This window comes from Papilio xuthus, unplaced genomic scaffold, assembly GCF_000836235.2.
Source record: "Papilio xuthus unplaced genomic scaffold, Pxut_1.1 DF826933.1, whole genome shotgun sequence".
In the NCBI taxonomy this organism is placed as follows: domain Eukaryota; kingdom Metazoa; phylum Arthropoda; class Insecta; order Lepidoptera; family Papilionidae; genus Papilio; species Papilio xuthus.
The window spans coordinates 616,658-640,974 of record NW_013531716.1 but is presented as its reverse complement, the minus strand read 5'-3'; the positions used below and the strand labels follow the sequence as shown (position 1 = coordinate 640,974).

Here is a 24,317-nt window from a genome sequence, read left to right as displayed (position 1 = left end):
TATTAGAATTATTTAAATGCGCATAGCCAATGTTTAAGATTATTTTAATTATTCCAACAAGAAAATTATTTATTCACGTATTCATATTTGTAGTTTGGAAACCCTAATAACATTAAAATATAATAACCACTTGTATTTTAAAAAATAACACAAGTTATAACGTTTGTAAATTACGTCTAGTTTAACCCATCACTAATCGCGTGCGCGCCATATTTTATCTGTGGTACGGTTTGTTTGTGTGTGCGTTGCGGTGTTATGCAGGTGGTGCGGTGCCGTCCTTGCTGAAAAAATGAAAATGGTCCGCGGATAGTTCCCCGCTACACGTGATTATAAAAATTCTATTTTATTTTTTTAATTAAAAACAAACTGTTCGCCGTCAAACTGGGTGCCAAAACGGTGGAAAGGTTTTTTAACTTGGCGGACGATAGCTTCGTCGAAGATGTCAACGACGACCTGAAATGTTTTATATCAGAGAAAAAAGTTGACAGGTAAACAATATTCAATAAATTATCGCATTTCCAGTCGGTGCGTTATATTTTTGTGTTGTGAAACTCTGCAGGTTTGGGCAGAAAGCGTGCTAAAGTCTGCGCGATATCGTAATATATTCTTGTATAGTTTCAAGGTTATAATGTCGACCGCTTTCCGGACGTAGGATGTGATCAAATGGAGCGAATCACTGGGCCGCCTTGGTTGTTAATGGTTATTCACGAACGTAAGAAAAAACTAGCGTCACCTGCAAGTCCGGGGCGATGCCCTCATTGCTTGTTATTTTGAACATTATATGCGATAACTGCGACGATAAAACCGTTACTTTAATTAAATATTTCGCACATGTAGAAATAAATTTGCAGCACTCACTGTTTACATATCAAAATAGTTAAGTGCACATCTTTTCTAATATCTAGTAGGCCTGGTAAATTTTTTTTATGTAGTGTTTTTAATTAGGTCGCAGGTGCAAGAAATTATTAATATGCAATTTTTTTTTAATATTGTGAAGGTGAGACAGATAAGTAATTTTAGCAAGTAATACTCAGTTGGTTGAGTCAGATGTCTTTAAATACAAACATTTTATGACGATCTTAATTCTATTTATAAATACCTGTTCCAATTTCATAACACAAATCAGCACATTCAAAGAAAAGTTACCATAAAAATGTTGAAAACATAATATTTTGTTGTACATTTAGAGAACTTCCTTTCAATTAGTTATGTTACATATCTTTTAATATTGATTAAAATTTTAAAAACTAGAATAATGATAAAACAGATGTTTTATGTTAGAATGGATATCAAATACTGTATAAATTGTCTAAAACAAATATCTAAGAGATATATATATATATAAGTTAACATGGGTTAAATATTGCAGGCTCTTTAATGTTATATCTGATTTTTACTATATTATGTGTCTATAACACAGTTAAATTTGATGGTTCAGTATAAAAGTTTTTGTATTTGTAGCAGCGCTTCACTGATGATGTTACTTTAAAATTTTCACAACAGTTGTATAAAATTAATTTTAGTACAGTCAGCTGTATAAATATGTATACATTTATTTAATTTTAAAAACTAGTGCAGGCCTTTGTTTTTAAAAATATGTATGTGAGTATTAATCAGTAGCTTTTATTTATGGTTAAAACCATATAGACGAATACCCTAAAAAAAATTTTTGGAATCAATTTTCTGAAGTTTTATAAATCTACACATATCGATACAGCTCACTGTACAAAGAGATTAAGCAAATGACAAGAAATTTATTCCGGTGTTGAAAATGGTAACTCACAGCTATGAAGTCAAGTGTTTATTGTCTTAGCGTGCTGGTGTTCCCTCCGGTGAGCAACTACCGTCGGTTCCTGATCCACCGCTGCGTGGAGAGGCTCGCGCATCCCGACCTCGCCACCTTCTCCATCGGAGTTAGTGACGAGCGTCGCACCGTCGTCTGCTATAAAGATCGCATCTTAAGGTAAACATTAAGTTGTCCCTGAGTGATACATTATACATAAACTAACTGCTGTACAGAGTCGTTTAATTATACTTAAGGTGTCATTTATATGGATGTCACACTAGTGACTACACTAAATATTGCTTTAAGTGAACATTAAAGTACTCTGGGTGTGACAGTTTACAGAAGTTATACATAAACATAGTTATTGTGAAAGGTTTCATCTGACTTCTCTTCCCCTTCCCACTTACTCATAAGGATTGTGGAAGAGACAAGAGATAAGAAAAGAAAATTTAGTTGCTAATATCTATGGGTTGGTAATTTGGAACCAAGTGCACAAATAATTTCGTAAACAATGTTTAAATAAGTTCTTAATTAGTACAATTTCGTTATTTTTATACGCTTTTCATATGACCTAATTAATTAACGCTGCGTACACGAAATTCTATTTTCATTTGTTTCGCCTAACCTAATCTATATATATAAAAGAAAGTCGTGTTAGTTACACCATCTATAACCCAAGAACGGTGGCTGAAAATTGGTGAGGAGGTAGCTTAGAGCTAAGAGACGGACATAGGATACTATTTATTCTTTTTTTTTCGAATTTATGCCTTCAAGAGTTGCTTTTTATTTAACTTACTAATATTATAAATGCGAATGTTTAGATAGATGTGATGTGGATGGATGGATAGGTGGGCTACACTAATTAAGTTTTTTTATATATCTACACGGACGGAGTCGCGGGCGACAGCTAGTTAGTAATAAATTGTAAACTGTTATAAATGGGTGCTTATAACGCGATCTTTAATTAATTAACTATGGTTATTATCGATTCTAATTAGAGTAATTCGTTTGATTATAATTTTAATTAGGACGAACGTTATCCTATAGATCAGGGGTTCTCAAACTTTTTTAAATATAGAACCCTTTTGGAAAGCGGAATATTTGACGGAACACTAAATTTTAAAGTCCCTAGTTCAGTTTACGTCCTACCTCTTCTAGATATGCAATTTTAAACTTGTGAGGCATTTTCTGGAATCTTTAGTACTTTTTAGGGTTCCGTACCTCAAAGGAAAAAGAACGGAACCCTTATCACGTTGTTGTCCGTCCGTCTGGATAATTTTTCTCGAAAACGCGTGAAGGAATCAAGCTGGAATTGATTTATTAATTCCGTATAGTTGTAGTTACGCGTACTACACGGCGCGCACGGCTGCCTCCAAATAATTGCCTAACTTAGCAGTGCAGCGCAGTTCTAATTATTGAATTCGCAATCTATCAAATTGCTTTCTACCTCGCTCTGTTGACTACACCTAGTTTTTGCTTAGAATCGAATCTCACGACCTCTGTGAATAATGCAGAAATGTTAACCACGACGCGAAACCGAAATAGTTAATGAGGGCTTTATAATCTCCTTTTAAAAATACTTTTATCTCTGTTTTGTCAAAGAAAATGACAGGGATGACGATATGTTTTTTTAATTTTTGGTCTTAGATACCAACGGTAAATATCACAGGTTTCTGCGAGTGATTCCGATATGCAATGATAATTTACCTAGACATATTACAAACTAAGGCCATTTACGTTCGTCGATGACAAAAATATTTTATTGTATTATATAATACCATAGGTAGTATAGTAGTTTTCAAATATCTTGTCGGCTCTTAATTTCGCACGAGTCGCTGCAAGAAGGCATTGCGCAGCATGACCTTGGACCGCTAAGATATTTGAAAAAGACTATAGTAGGTCTCGGAAGGAAAGGATTGCGTGGAAGGTGAAATATCGTTTTGGAGGACGAAAAAATGCGCTGACGCATAATGAGATAAGGACAGCGAGATGATGATTATATTTTAATCTAATAAAATTCTTTTGCAGTGATGAAGCTTGCGCACTTCCAGCCATGGTACTGACAGTGGGCAACCGCGAAGATGCGACCCTTAACAACGATGGTAAGTTTTCATGATCAAACACTAAGATGTCCCAACTTTCTAGTTTAAAACAGCTTTGCTGCCACATATACGGATTGCTTAAGGCAATACGAAACTAAACAAATACGATTTAGGGACCTTCAAGAAGCGAGAATACCATTTCCTTAAAGGCCGGCAACGCATCTGCAGTTCCGCTGGTGTTTCAGATGTCCATGGGTGTCGTTGATCACCTCGGTGCTCCCGCTTCTCGTTGGCCACCTTCTCTTATAAAAAGAATGCTGGATTTTAGTAGAGACTGCAAACATGGGTCCTTGTACGGCCAAGATCAATTAATCGGTTAATTCGAATGACTTGATTATTTTACTTCTTCCTTATAGATGTATTATAATACACTTGTGCTTACCAATTGTCTTATAGGAATACTAGCTGTCGCCCGCGACTCTGTTCGTGCCGAATTAAAAAACTTAATTAGTAGCCTATGTGTTCCTCCAGAATATGTTTTACATCTGTGCCAAATTTCAGCGAGATCCATTCAGTCGTTCCGGAGTAACGTTCAAATAAACATCCATCCATTCAAACATTCGCATTTATAATATTATTAAGATTATGTGACGTAAAGAGGGCGGAAACCCATTTTATAAAATTTAAAAACACAAATGTTTTGTAATAGTTGTAGTATTTGCATAATTATTTAATTGGACACATAAGAGTGTCCAATGAATGTCAATATATTTAAATAATTTAACGTAAAACGTACGGAAAGAACGATATAATTTTTATATATGTAAATTGCTTGATTGCAAACAAAATTAAGCATTGAATTGTTACGTAATCTGTTTATAACCTAGTGATCTTAATAAAATTATTACGTTTGTATTTAATGACCTTATTTACTAATTTTATCTTTATTACTGACTCGTAGGTTTTTTTTTGGAAATTCATCTTTCTTAATGAATAATCATTTCGTGCTTAAAAATTGTATTAACCGGTATAAATTTTTTTTTTATTTAATAAAATATTAGCTGATTTTTTTTTTGTAAATTTACTAATATTTCTTTTACCATTCCAACTAAGCTGTACGCTTGTGCTAGGATATGGTTTACGACAATATTCGAATGGCGGGATTCGAACCCTCGGCCTCGTGATCGGAAATCCGTACCCTTAACCATTAGGCTATTGACGCTTCTGTAGGAAATCAAAATGTAGGAAAAGATAGGAATTTCAACATTAAACTCAATTAGCGCATAAGCTATATTTTATCTTGGAAAATAGTTCGCTTTCCGTTGCCGATATGATTCTTTTTGCATAAATATTCAGCTTTTTTTTTATTTACAAATTTCACTTCTTACTAATATTATAATTGCGAATATTTGGATTGGTGGATGTTTGTTTGAAGTTTTTTTTTTCTTTGATGGAATCAATTTATTATACATGCTTATTTCTATAATGACATATAGTCGTAAATCTATAATATAAAATAAAATATTTAAAAAAAACCGAATAATTCACTAAAATATGTTATTTAAAGGAGTCCCTTTAGGCTAGGTCCCGTTTTGGTTTGGTGTTTGAAGTTATCTCCAGAACGGCCAAATGGATCTCGACGAAGTTTAGTATAAATAGAACATAGTCTGGAAGAACACATAGGCTACTAAAGTTTTTGTTTCATTCCACGCGGACGGAGTCGCGGGCGACAACTAGTATATGTATACCATGTACCGGTCAATATCAATCAATTAAAAGTCAATATTTCTGTTTATATATAAATTCGTCCTTCACAATGCCGTGTATGACATAATGATTGGAATGGTTGACGCAAGCGGGCCGCGCTATGTGGGCCGCAGTGAAAGTAGCACGTCGCCCGCTACAAGCTTCTGTGTGGAAACATGACCGTTTGACCCTCATACGATCTCACAAGGGTCTATGGACATTCTAACATTCCCATGAACAGTAACCAAGGAGGTGATATTGTTATATACCTCTACCCATCTTTCTTATAACATTTCTTTATCACTTCTCTGCTCAAGTTACTTATGAGGTACCCGAGAATGTTTCGATCTAATCTTACTAATATATAGCGACATGAAATTTGACATAGATGTAGAACATAGACTGGAAGAACACATAGACTAATTAAGTTTTTTTTTTTAATTTTGCGCGATTGGACTTGCGGTGAAACAATGAGATAATGAGCACTGAGATGTTTTTAATTAAAGCGGGAGCTGAAAAATGTTATGAAAATACAGTTTTAACAGCACATGCCAAAATCCACTCGTGACAGCGTGATTCAATATATCCAACTCGTTAACACTGTCATAGCGATTTGGAGCTAATTTATCAGTCACGAACATCCAGTTCGTCATCCAGTAAATTTGTAATAGGAAGTTATATTAGCCTTTTCTTGCGACGTCGTTTGCGCACAATAAAATAGGACGAAATGTACCACATTTGTTACTCCAGACTTTGTTCCATATCAGTGCTAAATTTCGCTACGTTGAACCGCTACTCTTATCTCAAATCCTAGTGGCCTGTGTTCTTCCAGACTGTGTTACATGTTTACCAAATTTCACCGAGATCCCTGCACCTTTACCAAATTTCATTGAGATCCATGCAGCCGTTCTGAAGATACTTTCTACCATCCATCCATCCAAACATTCAGATTTATAATATAAGACAGAGTCCTGTATTTGTGAATATTAGTAAATCTTTGAAATTAATATATAACAACATATATTGTAGTTTGATTTGATAGGGACAAGTCTTCGTATGGGTTCCCCTATACGTTAGGTAGTCCCCCATCTAGGTCTGGAGATAATATATATGGGGAAGACGCAAAAAGACACTATGAAATGGAAGGCATTGCGAAATTCCTATATTTCTAATTAATGACGCTGAAGATTTTTTTACGAGGAAGTTCGTGTACGATAGACACATGTATACGTTTGAAATCTAGAACATTCGATTGCATACAAGTTCCTTACCACACCCTATCTCGGAATAAAGGCTTCCGCGTGCTTCAAGATACGTTCAGGAAAACATTAAGAAGTCAATCAAGTAATTGACGGCCTCAGTAATAGGGTTTCTTAAGTAGAGATCGATGCTAAGTGTATTTCTTATAATTAAATCAATCACTAAGTGGACTTAAGTCTATTAAAGATTATTTAAAATGCCACAAGTGATGATTTGTATGAAACAAGATTTATTGTTAACTAGCTGTCGCACGCGACTCCGTCCGGCGGAATTAAAAACTTAATTAGTAGTCTATGTGTCCAGTCTTCCAGACTATGCTCTACATCTATGGTGATTTCCAGCGAGATCTATGCAGCCGTTCTGCAGATACCTTTAAAAAAACATCCATCCATCCATCCAAAAATTAAAAAAAAATTAGATACTACTTTTAACATTTAGGGGGATGAAAAATAGATGTTGACCGATTCTTAGACCTACTCAATATGCTCACAAAATTGTGACACGAGAATTTTATATATAAGATATTCAAGTAACAGTCGCGATTTAATAAAATAGGTTACATCTTTAAAGGGATCTTAGGATATATGTATCTCTTTTCGTTGGATTGGTTAATTTTATCTCACAAGCAAGTTACGTTTAGTAAAGTGTAAGAAATTCTCACGATAGTGCGGTAGTGAATGTGCAATTGTTACGTCATTCAAACAATAAATACGTAATTACAATGTTTTGTCGTAACGATTTGTTTTGGTATTTTAAAGAAATATTTGTCAAACACAATGGATATGACGAATAAATAAACTAAAAATATACTAGCAATTTGACTAATCGTGGGTTTTTGAGATCAAAATCCCCGTTTATAAAACATTGATGACAGGGATGACGAAATGTTTTCACAGATTTTGGTCGTTGAAACCAACGATAAAACAAGTAACAAAGCCTAATAACATTAATTTTATAGGTAAAGTTAACTATGTTGGCTTTAAGTTTGTTAAAAAAAAATAACTTACCGAACTAAAACATAGTCTCACATATGTTATAATTGAAAAAGTTTACACGGATGGATAGATGGACGGATGGATGTTTGTTACAAGGTATCTCCAAGGCTCAAGAGATCTTGGTGTAAGGCATAGATATAAAGCATAGTCTGGAACAACACATGGGCTAATTATTTTTTTTTAAATGTTCCAGCAGTGGAAACGTACATATGTACTTTATTCGTGTAGTCTAGTGGAAATGGCACTTAAAGTGTAAGTCGTGTTGGTTTATACCAACTTGTTGAGAAGAATTTGAGTTACGTTGATATCTACATTCTCGTTCAGTGATAGGGCTTCCGTATTGTATAATATGTTTGATAAAGGTAGTACTATTATATATATAAATAATATTTGTTTTATTAGCCATATCGACAACATATACTTCCCATCCCTTTCTATTTTTTTTTTATGAAAAAAATTGATCGTTAAATAGTAAAAAATAGATAGTAACCGATTCTCAGACCTACTGAATATGCATATAAAATGTCATAATAATCGGTCAATCCGTTTCGGAGTATTATGGTAACTAACATTGTGACACGATTATATAAAAATATCTTGACGCGCCTAATCGTTACTAATAGCAATTTTATCTCGATATCGAAACTATTTTATTGAATAAAAAATCATTTATTTTTTTATCTGTGTTCAAAAGAGTTTTCATGTTTTGTGTGTGTCTAGTGACTAATCACTGACGATGTCTCGAAATGTAGATAAAATCCAAAATATAATTTTGAATAAAAACATAAATACATATTCACGTAAAAAGATCCAATTAATATGTAAATTAAGTATCTACATGCAATAAAATTAACATTAATTTCAAATAAAGAAATAAGATAATTCTTAAGCAATCTTTTACGGTTGGTATAAGCTATTGCGTTAATATTGCGCGATCGAGAGGTCGACTTTTAACGTTCAGACAATCCGATGCAAAATGCAATCGATAATCCCCAAACGTCTCGATGACAAAATCATTTGTACTTATGTAAGAAATGTTTCGCAGGCGCGGCGTCGGAGTGCACGCCTGCGCAAGCGCAGCGTCGCCAGCCTCAGGAAAAGATCAGGTCTGTGCACACTTCCTACTTCATTCGCGAGTCGAACGCGGACGTGGACGCACGTCTGTTATACAACTCTTTATGTGTCGTGGAGATTGTTTATTGTTTTGTGAATGTGATAAAGGGACGTATGACCTTGGAATTGCATGACGTTAATAAGTAAGTTGAGCAATTTTATTTAGTCGTATTAATTTGTGTCGTAAAATTTTATGATTTAGGGTCAGTGTTTTGTTTAATTACTTCTAAATTATTTACAAAGATGATATTTTTATTAACATTTGAATAATAAGTTAATTAAAATTGTAATTATCGTAAGAATGAAGTTTATTTATCTTTACTTTAGTTCTTTTAGATAAGATAAGGTAGTAAATTAGTATATCAATGTATGACAAATAATTACCATTGTCACTAACTTTAAAACGTCAATATCAAGTTCGCCATCAAGTGAATTGTTTCCTGGAGTTCCCACTGCAATTAAACCTGTATTAAACATGTTGTTATGCCAATATTTTTCAAGAGAATGTATAACAAATTTATACTTTGTTTTGTCGTTGTCAGTTTTCCTGTTTGGGTTTATTACACGACCTGTTTGTCATGTACCGAGAACAAAAGACAACATCCTATATAGTTTAGTGATAGATAGTCGGCCGCGATACTGTCATCTCGGTATTAAAAAAAACTTAAGGTAGCCTATGTGTTCTTCCAGACTATGTTCTACATCTATGCCAAATTTCATCAAGATCCGTTGGGCCGTTCCGTAGATTCATTCAAACATCCATCCATCCAAACATTTGCATTTATAATATTAGTAAGACTAGCTGTCGGTCGCGACACCGTCAGCTCGGTATTAAAATACTTAAGGTAGCCTATGTGTTCTTACAGACCATGTTCTACATCTATGCCTAATTTCATCAAGATCCGTTTCTCCTTTGTCTGTCCTAGCTTTGCATATAATGTGGCAATTTCCCAGACGACTAAACTATAGTTGGTAATCTTTTGATATCAAAATGTTTCCGGATTCTCTTGCGCAATAAATGTAGGAAGTTCTAAATTATTTGTAAGTCTACTTTGGACACTTTGCTGCTCTTATTTGTTGGTAGTACAATGTAGTTATCTTCCTTCTTACTATATATCTTCTAATATTATAGACTAGCTGTCGCCCGCGAATCCGTACGCGCGGAATTAAATAAAACTATTGGTCGTAGCGTACTGTTATATAGCCTAAAGCCTTCCTCTATAAATGGACTATCCAACAAAAAAAGAATTTTTCAAATCGGACCAGTAGTTCCTGAGATTAGCGCGTTTAAACAAACTCTTCCGCTTTATAATATTAGTATAAATTTGAATGTTTGAAGGTTTCTCCAGAACGGCTGAACGGATCCCGCTGAAACTCATAGGCAACTAATTAAGTTTTGTTTTTAATTCCGCGCGGACGGAGTCGCGGGCGACAGGTAGTTTACTATATAACTTTGTTCATTACTGAGAATATATGTTCTGTTCCGTTTTCATAACAATGTAACGTCTATTCTACCAGGTAGGGTAGGGTAGGTAAAACAGTAAGGTACCACCAACCATTTTTTTTTTCAAAGAAATTGTTTCTTTTTTTTATAAAGATCTCTTTAGGAACCTAAGAATAATGTATATTGTTAAAGTCATTTCTAACTTATACAGAGACTTCCAGGTAAAAAAAAAACAAACAGAAGAATAAGTTTAGTATTCGATATGAGATCAACTATAAAGAACTGTTTTCGCTGTTCAAAGAGTTGTTTAAAAACTATTAAAAAGAATTACTACGCGTGATTTGAATGTACGTGCGTTGATACCAGACTAATTTCAATATGTTTTTTGAATCTTTTAAGTAAGAAGTTTGGTCATTTAAGCCGTCCATTGGTCCGCGCCGGACTCATCGCACACACGGATTTGCAGGCGGTGTGGATGATGGACGCAGCGCTATGTAAAATCATACAAAGCAAAATAAAATCCGTTAAGGCTGTGCGTACGGTGCGTCCGGCTCGAAACAATGCACCCGTACCATTAGAATTCGATCATATTATTATATGAGTTTAGGAAATCTGTTGTATGTTTGTTTGAAGGTGGCTCCAGAACAGCTTAACGGAACCCGCTATAATTTCATATAGATCTTGAACATAGCCTGGAAGAACATATAGGCTACTAATTAAGTTTATTTTAATTCCGCGCGAACATAGTAGCGGGCGACAGCTAGTGTACAAATAAATTAATGAGGTATCTATTCGATTCGCAACAAATCTGTCCGGACGCAGTGTAACAAGCAAATAAACAAATAAAGAATGCATCGGTTACCTCAGAGCAAATGTCGGCTACGACTACTAATACCATGGTTTATATCAAAATATGGAAAATTGAATTTTTGTAATACATTTTTTTTAATTTCCTTACTTGATCTTCTTTATACATTATTAGCTGTCGCGCGACTCCGTTACCGCGGAAGGAAAAATATAGTAACCTAGTTCTTCTAGACTAAATTTTATCTGAATCTATGACAAATTTCATCAAGACTGTGCCGTTCTGGAGATACCTTCTAACATACAGCCATCCATATATTTATTCATTCGCATTTATAATATTAGTAAGATTATTATAAATGGTCGTCTGGTGAATGCCTTGTTCCAATGTCAGAAACCATGTAACATAGACAAAAATATTTTTTTACTGAGCAAAAAATATTCTTATTCCGTCAACATTTAACAGTAAAGTAACTATAAAACTTTTTTTTTGCAAAGACGAACCACAAAATATTTCAATCCGCGTAATATTAATGTCATGGTCATAGTACATCGAAAGTGTGCCGAGTGAGAGGTTGCTAGCAATTTGGACGGGCGACCTTGTCCTCGTTGCGGTGTTACGTAGTTGTTAATAGTCTCTGTGGGTACGGACCACGCCGCTGGCACACCTATGGCGCACTTATCACATGGGAAATTCCGTTAACGCAATAAAAGCATGTTCCAAGCTATTGTTCATTATATTTGCATTAGGCAATTAGTCGTTGTGTGGTATAGTCTAGTTGTCTAGTCCACAGCCGATCTAGACTACATCTAGGGGGTGGGGGCTCGTAGTTAATACAGATGACGCCTGCCCCTCCCCTTCCCAGGATCGATATGTAGTCTATCTAAAAATTGTAAATAAAATACGTCCAATCAAGTGACGTTGCGAATTTTTATCAATTTTATACCGTACATTATCAGTAGGCCTAAATTTCCGCATGGACAGATAAGATTGTTATTTGTTATAGTTTGCTTTTAGCTGTGGTCAGAGCGTCGTTAAAAATATTATAATTTAAAGGCAATAATTGTTTTTAATGCTCTTTATTGATACGTAAGGCTTGTAAACTAAGCTTCATCTGTAACAAAGTATCAAACTGCCTTCACGCTCTACAAAACAGCGCCGGTATGCTTGTTATTTCATGACGCTGTTATGTAAAGACCTGCTTACTTTCTTGATTGAACGGAGTCATCCGTGCTGCAACTAGTTTAATTTTAAGGTATTAGAAATCTTCTAGAAAGAGGCTACGTTTACCTCTCCCATAGTAACATTGTGTGAATGATTGTATTTTGTTCAACAGGTCAGGATCAGCAAAACCGAGAAGACCGGACCGAGCTGTGTACGTACCGCGAGCGTTGCGGGGCGCTGACAATAGCTCCTCGGACGAGGCGAAGGCCGACCCCCAAAGACGGAGCAGTCGCAGCGTGGAGCCCAAGTCCCCCAAATCCCCCGGTGGCAGAGACAAGTCGGCGCAAGGCACGCCCAAGCGCTCCATAGACAAGAACTTCTGTAATGTGTACACACCACCGCATCTCAGAAACCAGCGGTCAAACACCAGTATAGCCAGCCCGCCGCCATCAGAAGACAACGACTCGCCCCCGGACTGCCCTGTGCCAAATAGTGATAGTGCAATATCGTGTAGTGATAATAGTTATAATGACGTAGAAGTAGGAGAGACATTTTATATTGGTGATTATTTTGCAAATGGACAGCTGGGTTTCTACAATCCTGCATACTACGATTACGATAGTAGGGACCTTGAGAGTTACGCAAACGAGACCTTCACAAATGATCACGTGACCATGGAGAACACGCAACAAAGGATCATAGATGGAGACTACGTCTACAGCAAGGACGAGGATGACGAACAGAATGAGCTTAAACGAGCATCCAAAGAGATAAATAGAAGCACCAAGAGAATAATAAAACAGAGTTTCGATTCTGACGTCCTAGTAATATCTGAACCGGTAGAAGAAGAAAAAGTAAAACAGACTGAAGTTGAACCGAAAGAGAAAGTTGTAGAGAAGAAAACTAAGCCGAAATTGGAGGCTAAAGTGTCTTTGAAACGCGACGAGAACGACTGGGAAACTGTGTACGATGATAGCGGAGAGTGTTTAGATCCGTCCCTTCTAGAAGAACTGACTTCTACAGTGGGAAAAGTTCATATAACCAAAGCTAAGAATAACTACGACCAGTATCAGACGCGTGGTCAGGCGTTGTTCAACGGGCCGTATGACGAGACGTTCGCACATGTCGTGGAGGTGTACGACTTCCCGAGTGAATTTAAAACGAACGATCTTCTGTCTCTGTTTAGCGAATACAAGGACACAGGCTTTGAAATCAAGTGGGTTGATGACACGCATGCGCTTATCGTCTTTAGCAGCGCTAAAATTGGTGAGTTGTTTTTTTTTGTAGTCGATAATATGCCCGCATGCATCACCTACCTACCTACCTTCCCGTTAAAATCGGTCCTACCGTTACGTAGATCACCCGTAGATTTCTTACATACAGACAATCCAATTTTATTAATATATTTTCGTATAATTATCAAGTAACAATATAATGAGTAAAGGTCAATGACTTATAAACATTTGTCTGCGTCATGTTCAAGCTGATTTTTTACAATTTGTTTTACGTGTATAATGGTATGTATGTATAATGGACGTAAAGGTCATTTAACTTGACGATATTGTAGAGGAATAGTTAAAAATATTCGTTTTAATTTAATATGTAAAAAAATTCATATTCCAATATGTTGACCCCATTAATATCGGCATGTCTTGAACTTTTACGATTTAATAACTGTTATGTTATTGCATTATAAATGTTATTTGAATCACAACTTACTTATTTCATCGAATAACTTTATGTTTTTATGCAAAGGAAAACGCAAGATAAACAAACTTTTGTAGGTTTAATAAATAAGACACATATATTAATATTTAAAAATTGTATATCTGTCGCCTATGTTTCAGTCTGTGCGAAACTAAAAAAAAGCCTATATTTTCTTCCAGTCTATGTTCTATATGTAAGACAAATTTCATCAAGATCCAAGCAACTGTTCTGGAAATACATTCTAACAAACATCCATCCATCCATCTAAACTTTCTCATTTATAAATAAAGATTAAAGCAAACACTATGTGCCTCCATAAAAGAACAGGAAGATCTTATATTACGTCTCTTCCTTGTTGGTGTCACATGTCTTGTTCCATTCTTATAAGGACCTGGGTTTTTTGTTCCGTTTATATGCAATTCTTTGTCGCAAAGTAATTGTTTCTCAACATTAAGATTGGTACAGGCATTATGCAAGGATTGCATTGGCTGAGGCAATTGTATTGCAGAGTTGAGTTACGTAAATCAGATGGAGATCAAGTGCGCTCAGGTCGTAGCGATATTGCTAGCAAGTCACGTATCCACTTTAAGTTATAAGCGATAGCGGGTGACTACAAAATTTGATAATTTTACGTCTGCATTTTTTATTTATTTACTACAATCGTTTATAAAGTATAAAGTTTACTAAGCCTATATAACTAAAGTTTTAATCTAAAAATATTATATTTTGCATGTAAATGGCATATTTTCCAACGTAAACATCAACCAATTTTACGAAAGGTGGAAGAATTTTCTTTCTTTTTTGGTAGTAAAGTTTTTAAATTAAACTAATTATCCGTGGTACAATAAATAGATATATAAGTAAAAATAAATCAAACAAAAATCTTAACTCCGGTAACTTGTACCACACACCACTTTCGTTTTCGTTAGCGCGTTCCACATTTCACAAACAATATTTCCATGCGAAACACAATCCATTGCCTTGAACTTGAAACTTTGCCGCTTTCTTCATTACGTATTCATACTGCTCGCAGTTCGATGTCCATTAGATCATTCCAATATCGTACATCATTCCGCCAAATATATCTGTTACAGATACAGACCGGTTACATTTATACGATAAAACAAGTAATATTAAAAATATTTTCAAGTCCCAATTTTAGCAATTTATTTTATAAGCTTGGTCTAACAGTGGTAGAGAGCCCGCTTTAACATCTCGCACGAATTGGCCCGGCCCGCCCGGTGAAATGGAAAGGGAATATATTTTCTTTCTGTGCATCCTCTCCTCCGTCGATCAAAGTTAGGCAACACATATGCAATTGCGTATGTCTATGGGCAACGGTCACTTCGCTATATCAGCGATTTCAGGTGGCCGCTCGCTCGTTTGCCACCTTATGATATAAAAAAAAAATGTTTTAAATTGAATTTTACCAAGTTTCCATTACTCAAATCCATTCATTTGACACCCATGTTGGGATGGTACAAAAATATGTCAACCTCCATTCTGTCACAGCGGCCATCTTTAATTTTTCATAGAGTATCATAATCTGGTCATGTAGCCCTAACATTTGGTGCCCATGTCGTGTCGTGCAAAAAAATTCGTTCGGAATTTTGTGACGTTCAGCCATATCGGACTTCAGTTGGAATTTGAGAAAGAGACAGAATAGCACAATCTGAAAAATAAAAACATATTACTAGATTAAAAAAAACTATCGTAAGATGAGCGTCAATCAAAACAACAATAGGTAATTACACGCTGTTTTATTTATCATTGACATTCTTAAGATGATTGTGTATATTCTTCCTACAATGTTTTTTTTTAATTTATTATCTGTCACTATAAGGAAGTTCTCAAAGTATTGTGAATGCGTGTGAATGTAGTTTTTTTTATCTATAACTTTTTGTTGTGTATAGAAGGAAGCTAAGATTCAAATTAATTTTACAGTTCGGAGTAGTTTTCTGTGTCGAAAATCTATACTACCGTTCGGCCGCGACTCCTTCCGCCTGGAATTAAAAAAGAAACATATTTAGTAGCGTATATGGTCTTCTAGACTATGTTCTATATGTATGCCAAATTTCATCAAGATCTGTTCAGCCGTTCTCGAGATACCTTCAAACAAACATAAATCCATCTATCTTAATATTCGCATTTATAATATTAGGAGTAAGGTCAGATTAGTAGAATAGTAGATTCATAAATTTCAATGTTCTATTTATTCTTCCTGATTATTTCCGTTCCTTTATTAACCATTTTGCTACAGTAATATAACTTAATTGTGCTTGTAGCATTTGCCCGCGACTTTGTCCGTGAGGAATAAAAAAAATCTAATATTAAATATAGGTTATGTAACCCGGGATTTTTAAACTAAAATAGACAACATTTTGAAACTTAACTGACATATGAAATACAGTAATTTGAGGAGAATTATTATGGAAGTAAGCTGTCGATTAGCAAAAGGTCGATGTTATGTAACACTGCTAACCCTCTCAGGGATTACGGTAACAGTTATGGTACGGTAACATGTAACAGTTATGGTCGATTTGCTGAAGTTATCCGCTCATCATTACATCATGTTACCTAACGTTGCACTTATTGACTTCCTTAAACCTACAGCTTGAAAGTGGGTTGCTGCAATATCGTATTTACCATCCAACTAGCTATACATATCGTACTTGGAAGGACCAGAATTTAGTTAATCATTCTGTTACTTAGTATATTTGGTCACTTTGTCTGGAAAATACCAGGTACGTTGTCGTAATTATTAGTTTACTGGCTGTCGCCCGTGACTCCGATGTGCTAAATTTCATGAAGCTCCGTTGAACAGTTCCGGAGCTATCTTCAAACAAACATCCATCCATCAATTCGTGCATCTAAACATTCGCATTTATATTAGTAAGATTTAGCCAAGACGCTTACAATTTCTTTAGAGTCCTCTTTGTTTATAACCAGACCTTTTATATCTTGAATCTATACCTATTAAATGATGCAACTTATAAAATGATGTGACCATAATAACAGCGTGTGCTTTGGCCCACTTTCTTGTTGCGTCAGCGCGGCCGTTGAACTGCCGGGAAGTAGGCTGTGCACCTCGCATGCTTGCATTGTCTTTATTTCTGTCTACACTATAATAATAAAATAGACATATTATAACGAAGATTAATATTTACATAAATAATTATACATTTATGGGTATCTCGACTTGCATGGATGCCAATTAACGGTTGGTTTCTGAGACTGAAATCTCTATATGAAACATTTTCCTGTTGACCTTTGACTAAACAACGATAACAGTATATTTGAAACGGAGATTTTAGTCTTAGAAACCCACGCTTGTATACATGTTTGAACCAATAAATCCTAGTTTCTTGTATGATTTTAGTATATTATTATTTTATTCCTTACCTCTAATAATAGTTTCAATCCTTCCGTATGTATTTGGAGTATCGCCAAATGTCGCATAGTCAAATGCGGGGGTCATTGCCGTTGCGACGGATGTCGACCGGTTTGCATTGGAACATGAAACAGCGTGTTCCAATAATGTACATGATACAGCATATTCCAATCTATATAATACAGCATGTTCCAATGTACGTGATACAGCATATTCCAATCTATATAATACAGCATGTTCCATTTTTTAGACATTATTAGTTTGAATCGTTTGGTGCAAATGGCGCGTTTTCATTACAAAATCAAGTGTCAGAATGATTATTGAGGGGACATAAACGTTGACATTTTAGTAAGGCTAGTGTTGCGCCAGTACACCGGCACACTGTCGGATTTTCTTCCTAACACAATGTACATGATACAGCATGTTCCAATATATAATACAGCATGTTCCAGTAATAAATCCGAAATCAAGATTTACCTAAATATCTTTCTATTTAATCCTTATTTAATTATATTTATTTGAATTTATTTACCTGTTAATATTAACTAAAGTTAATGTTTATCATTTCAGCTGCGGAAGTGTTGTCAACGCAGCGTTCTCTAGCTAAGTGCCGGCCTCTACACGCCGCCACACTTGAATCTAGAAACAAGGCCAAGAAATGCGCAGAATTCCTTCAACCGTACAGGTAATATTATATAGACAATCTTATGTCTAGATATTTTGTATTTCCTGTATTGTTTTGCGATAACCTAGTATTCAAATGTAGGTTTTTTTAATCTTAATAATAATAATTAAGTAAAGAAATGATTCTTAAAATATACTTAGTATTCGATTTAAGTCTAGGAGAAGATAAATGAAAAAAAGAAAAATCTTTATTGTTATATACAAAATTTTAAAATTCAATGTTGCCTTGGCTCCTTAACTAGGACCTGTATATAAGGAGCAAAGGACTTCTTATATACAGGTCTTCGTTTAACAAAAATCACGTATCAGGTAAATCTTTTAACACTCCAGATTCATTTGCTACTACACCTAATATCCAAGGTTGGATTCCGCTAACCACGTAAGTGGAATTATTACATGAAAGTCCACTAACCGTTTGGATTAAAAAATATCGGAATTTTCTACCTCGCACAGCCAGCACCGCGTTGTGGAATGGTCTGTCCTCTGCTGTATTTCCAAACCGCTACTACTTAGGGTCTTTCAAGAAGCGTATCACCATCTCAAAGACCGCCAACATATCTGCGGTTCCATGAACACCTCGGTGATTCCGCTACTCGTTTGCCCCCTAATCTTATAAAAGTCATATGTTTAGTAATTTTAAAGGTAGATGTTGATCTGAGAAAGTGACTTATTCGTACAAGTGTAATGTTTGTTTATCAGACAGCGTCCGGAGACGTGCACAGCGCTGGCGCGGCGGCTGGTGTCGGGCGCGCTGGGCGTGCGGCTCAGCACCGCAAGGCAGGAGCGCGCTGAGGAGCGCCGCCTCATCACCATCGCCAGAGGTAACCCCGCAGCTACACTAAGAATCTACAGTGTTCAAACAAACTTAATGTTTCATGGACCCTAATAATGATTTTTACCTTAATAATTTAGCAATATAAAAAAGTATAAAGAGCGTCGGTGGCTCAGGGGTCAAGCACTTGGCTTGCAATCTGCAGGTCCTGGGTTCGAATCCCGCCATGTACCAATGTGTGTTTTGATTTACTTATGTATATTTATCCGACGTTCTTACGGTGAAGGAAAACATAGTGATGCTGCACATATCTGAGAGGAAATTCAAAGATATGTGTGAAGTCAACCAACCCGCACTTGGCCAGCGTGGTTGACTATGGCCTAATCAACTACTAACTCAGGGTAATCTCCGAGCTCCTCGGTGGGGATGTATAATGAGCTGATGATGATGTTAAAAGTATATCATCCTACTTATCTATATTAGAAAAGCGAGAGTTTGGACGGACGGATGGATGTATTAGAAGGTATCTCCAGAACAGTTTAACTTATATGAGATTAAATTTTACATAGATGTAAAACATAGTCTGGAAGAACACATAGGCTACTTATTAAGTCTTTTTTTAATGTAGCGCACACGACATCGCGGTTGTCAGTGAGTCTGATGATAAAGATGTTAAACATTATTAATATTGTTTATGTTGTATTTCAGAGAAGAAGCGTCAAGCAGCGCTGCACAAGGAGGCGGCGTGGGACGGCTCCCTCGCCAACCAATCCCTGCACCACTCCTGAGGTGACACACAATATTGTGCCTTATCACATACAATTAAACACCATACATGTCTCAATTACATTTATCTGACGTTATTATGGTGAAGGAAAACATCGTGATGCACATATCTGTGAAGTAATCATAGTTATATAAAAGAGAATGTTTAAAATTTTAACAGTGGTAGAGCGAGCTTTAACATGTTCGCAGGAATTGTCCCGGCTCGTCCGGTGATATACCACCACCACACAGAAGTCTGAAGTGTGGGTCCCGGAGGCCTAATTTAGTCCAGTTTTCTTTCCCACCATTTTTCTTTTAAGGAAAAGATGAGAAGTGGAAGTGGATATTCCGGATGAGAGAATGTATGGAAAGGGAAAATATTTTCTTTCTGTGCATCCTCTCCTCCGTCGATGAAAGGTAGGCAACGCATATGCAATTGTGTATGTCTATGAGCAATAGTCACTTCGCTATTTCAGGTGGCCGCTCGCTTGTTTGTCATCTTATGATATAAAAAAATGATGGATGGATATTTGTTTAAAGGTATCTCCAGAACGGCTCAATGAATCTTGTCGAAATTTAGCATAGATGTAGAACATAGTCTGTAAGAACTCATAACCTACTAAGTTCAGGTCACACATTTTTGATTGGTTAATCTGTGTGGAGAATTGATAAAAAGGGTAATCTTATTAATATCATAAATGTGTGTTTAGATGAATGAATGGATGGAGGTATCTCCAGAAAGACTAAAAAAAACTCGATGAAATTTGGCATACATATAGAAGAATGTCTGGAAGAACACACAGGCTACTTTTTTTAATTCCGCACGGAGTCGCGGGCAACTGCTAGTAAATACATACAGCTAAAATTGTCAAAATCTTGTATTATTTTCCTGACCAGGGAAGGGTCATTTCATCATCAGCTCACTATACGTCCCCACCGCGGGGCTCGGAGCCTACCCTAAGTTACAGGTGATTAGGCCATAGTCAACCACGCTGGCCAAGTGCAGCTTGGTTGACTTTACACGTATCTTTGAATTTCTTCTCAGATATGTGCAGGTTGCATCTCGATGTTTTCCTTCACCGTAAGAACGTCGGATAAATGTACATATGTAAATCGGAAATGGAAAAACACATTGGTACATGGCGGGATTCGAACCCAGGACTCGCAGATTGCAAGTCAAGTGCTTGACCACTGAGCCACCGACGCTCCGGGTCAAGCTCCAGGGAAGGGTAATGACAACCAAAATAACATATTATTAATATATTTCCAGATGACGTGAAATCAGTCCGGTGGTATAACTTCCAGGTCCAGTTAGAACTTCAATACTTGACCGTGAGCTCTCAAATTTTATCTTTAAAATATATATAAATATTTTTATATAATAAAACGAAATGCCTAGTATATAAGAGGCTCCCGTCCTTATGTCTAATGTCGTAAGGTTTAAGATTCTATGTAAGCGATATAAGATGTTTCCTTGTGATTTTATTGTGCTTCCTTGACTTGGACACATAAGTATTAATTTTATGTTTAACATTGTAAAATGTCCTTTAAAACGATGCGGTTAAAGTTCATATTGCTTTGATATGTTAAATCGGAAGCTGATTTACTCAAATTAAATATTTTAATGCCCTGAAATAATTAATTCATTTAAAAAATATCCATTGGTTGTATGGACATTGATCTCCATTAATGGATAGGTTATAATCAGGTCAAATTGATCCACTGCTGGACGTAGGCCTATCCCATCGGTTCTCACAATGGCCAGTCCTGTGCCGCCCGCATCCAGTATACTCCCGTAATCTTCACCAGGTCATACTTCAATCGTGCGGGAGGCCACGATGGATGGATAAATGGATAGGCTCGGAAATGATCGTGGGTTGCTAAGATCACATTTTCGATTAAAACATTTTTATCGCAGTTTTGTTAAAGGTAAAGACAGGGATGACTATATGTTTTATACAGAAATTGTAGCTTTAGAAACCCACGGTTAAACGAATCTATTGATGTTACTGACAGTTCTGTATACTATTAGTTTGAATTTTCACCATTTTAAACCGCTACCGCCAGCGCCAAAATGGCGGAAATGAAATCGGCACAAAATACCGCGTTTAATAACCTATCCATATATAGAGGTTAGTTGTATATAATTTAAATCTACTCATAAATATAGTTTGGAATTAAAAGATATTGTGGAATAGCATTAATATGTTAAATCGCTATGTGTTCATATAGCATAGTATATACCAAATATATTAGGAAACGACTTTTAATTTATATTTAATGTTTTTGTTGTGAGTTCGTGCCTTTCGTGTCTAGTCTAATTGTTGGGAGCCTCTTAGTGTTAGATTAGATGAAGTCTAGTTGCCCAGGGTATATGTCCGCTTCGGCGAGATGACGTCACAATGTATCGTCATTCATAAATATACCTTATTTCTATATGCATAAGTGTGAGATTTGAATAATTATATACCCAAAGTGGTCAAGTTAGACACCCCGGGGTCTATATACGTTTACAAATTGAAAAAGAAATGTAGCAGAGGATCCAATGAAAGTAATGAAAAAAATTGACAGTAGACAAGAAAAAAAATGTTTAGGAATCTCTGTTTTAATATGTCATTTAGGAACAATAATGTGTTTGTATGTTTGTTTGTACTAACAAATAATTAATTTATTATTAATATGTTTTAACAATATTGTAAAGAAACAATTTATTCCATAAATATGGATTAATTTAAATGCATAATATTACATTGGTCGCCATTTTGATTTATCATTTTGGCGCCATTTTAGCTGTCAAATGTGCGATATTTTACTTTACATGTATTCGTAATTATGTTCTAAATCTTGTCAGTTTTTTTTTTAAATTATAAATAAAGTATTAGGTACCGAAATATGCAGAAAACTATAAGAATCTCAAAATCATGATTACTTGAATGCACTAAAGAATTGGAATTTTTTTAAATTTAACTTAATGAAATATTAGTATGGAGCAATGATTTAACTATTTCTTACATATGTATAATTTCCTTAAATAATAATTATTTTATATACTAAAATTATGAATGACGATATCTAAATTGCTAGGGTGTACCCAACACGCTTATAACAAAGGTACGCGTCCATTATCCCACGTAATTTAACCGCACGCACGGCACGCAACGGATTTTAGTTTATATGAGTACATAGCGTTGTATCCATCGTCGTACGCATCGGATTTATCAAGTGATCCGATGCGGGTAGTGCGTGCTGTGCGTCCGGCGCGGAAGTACGCGTACCTTTATATGTAAACACCACAGGGTGTTTTAAAGTCACAAAGTTATAGTCCCATTTTGACAGTCAAAGCAATATAACTAAGAAATCGGAAGGAATACAATGACCAAGTGCCATTGGTTTGCAGAAATATCTTGACTGTGGAAATTGGGTTATTTAATGTGATTTGCTTAGAAATGTATTTGGACGATTAATATGTTATTTAGCTAGAAATATATATATATTTTTATAAGACTGATATAAACACGATTAGTGAATCAGCCTCGAATAAAAGTGGCGACTCGATTTTGCGTCAATTAACTTATCTATGATTAAAAAAAAACTGAAATATATGTTTTCCTTTCTTTTATTTGTTTAATCTTTGGAAATTTTTCTGGTCCTTATCGAGGCGGATAAATTTTATCTGTGTCAAACATAAGGAGATTGTCTATGGATTTTAAAGATATAAATGCTCATATAAAATAAATACAGAGTAATACTCGTCCAGTACATTTCTAGAATTGTTATAGATATGAGATATAATTATAAATTTTTGTTTATAAGTGTTGACTCTGAGTGGACCACGTGTTTGTCCTTTATGTTTGCCTCTATAGCAATTAACAACTGCTATAAATACATACAAGAGTTTAGAAAGTAAATATTAAAGAAATATAATAAGCCCTTACAGAAAAAATAATAATTGTGAAGATCATCGTTTTCTATGATGTTTAGACTGTTTTAAATATTTTATATCCAATTTTCACTAAATTTAAAAAAAAAATTTGCTTTTTAACTTGTCAAATGAAATTGTAGTTAATATTTGATTTTGCAGAAGAAATTACCTCTAAATTTTGTATTAAATTATTTTTTGTTCTATTTTAAGGGCTTATATATTTAAATATTATAAAGTCATAGATTTATATCGGGGATCATGAATTTGTTACTTTTGTTTAGTAAAATTTAATAATACAGTCAAACCTGGTTAATTGAGAGTCCAAGAGACGGATATTTCTTTAGTTTATAAAGGTTTCTCTTTAACCCGAGTTTCTCGTTCATGAAGGTCGTCCGTTGGGACAATTACTCCGCTTATCCAGCGGTGTTAGACAAAGTGCATTCGCTCCAAAGCGATTCCATAACGAACTTCGAAAGTTATTGTCAATTCTATACATGCTTGAAGTTCGTTATGGAATCGCTTCGGAGCGAATGCATTTTGTCTAATCCTCCAGGTTCGATTGTAAATGTAACAATTTTATGGTCCCGTATCGAGTGAGGTTTGTCGACTATTTGTATGAGAAATGTTAACGATTCAACGAGGCTTGGTCTGTACAAAGAGATGCAAATTATTTTTGTAACATCTTGAGATTCTATTTGGAATAAAAATGAATTTGTCCGTT

General features: G+C 35.3%; 1 protein-coding gene across 3 annotated transcripts; it reads left to right on the top strand.

Moving 5' to 3' along the window:
- The first annotated feature begins 233 nt into the window (after positions 1-233).
- LOC106122118 (uncharacterized) lies at positions 234-24,317 on the top strand. 3 transcript variants are annotated; one of them, XM_013317992.1, is made up of 9 exons: positions 234-488; positions 1,814-1,963; positions 3,815-3,888; positions 8,875-8,935; positions 12,528-13,621; positions 18,024-18,138; positions 18,837-18,958; positions 19,618-19,698; positions 20,945-24,317. In XM_013317992.1, exons 3-8 carry the CDS (start codon positions 3,840-3,842, stop codon positions 19,695-19,697), a joined length of 1,521 nt encoding a protein of 506 aa, XP_013173446.1. In that variant the 5' UTR covers positions 234-488; positions 1,814-1,963; positions 3,815-3,839; the 3' UTR covers position 19,698; positions 20,945-24,317. The 3 variants fall into 3 exon arrangements, with proteins under 3 accessions (XP_013173446.1, XP_013173447.1, XP_013173448.1); XM_013317993.1 differs by having other exon boundaries at positions 253-323; XM_013317994.1 differs by lacking the exons at positions 234-488; positions 1,814-1,963; positions 3,815-3,888; positions 8,875-8,935 and adding an exon at positions 8,952-9,085.

Bases quoted from the DNA above. Each gene is read 5' to 3' on its own strand.
- LOC106122118 (XM_013317992.1), top strand. From the start codon at position 3,840: ATGGTACTGACAGTGGGCAACCGCGAAGATGCGACCCTTAACAACGAT. The intron at 8,936-12,527 runs GTCTGTGCACAC...TTTGTTCAACAG, and splicing joins CAGCCTCAGGAAAAGATCAG to GTCAGGATCAGCAAAACCGA. The intron at 18,959-19,617 runs GTAACCCCGCAG...GTTGTATTTCAG, and splicing joins CCTCATCACCATCGCCAGAG to AGAAGAAGCGTCAAGCAGCG.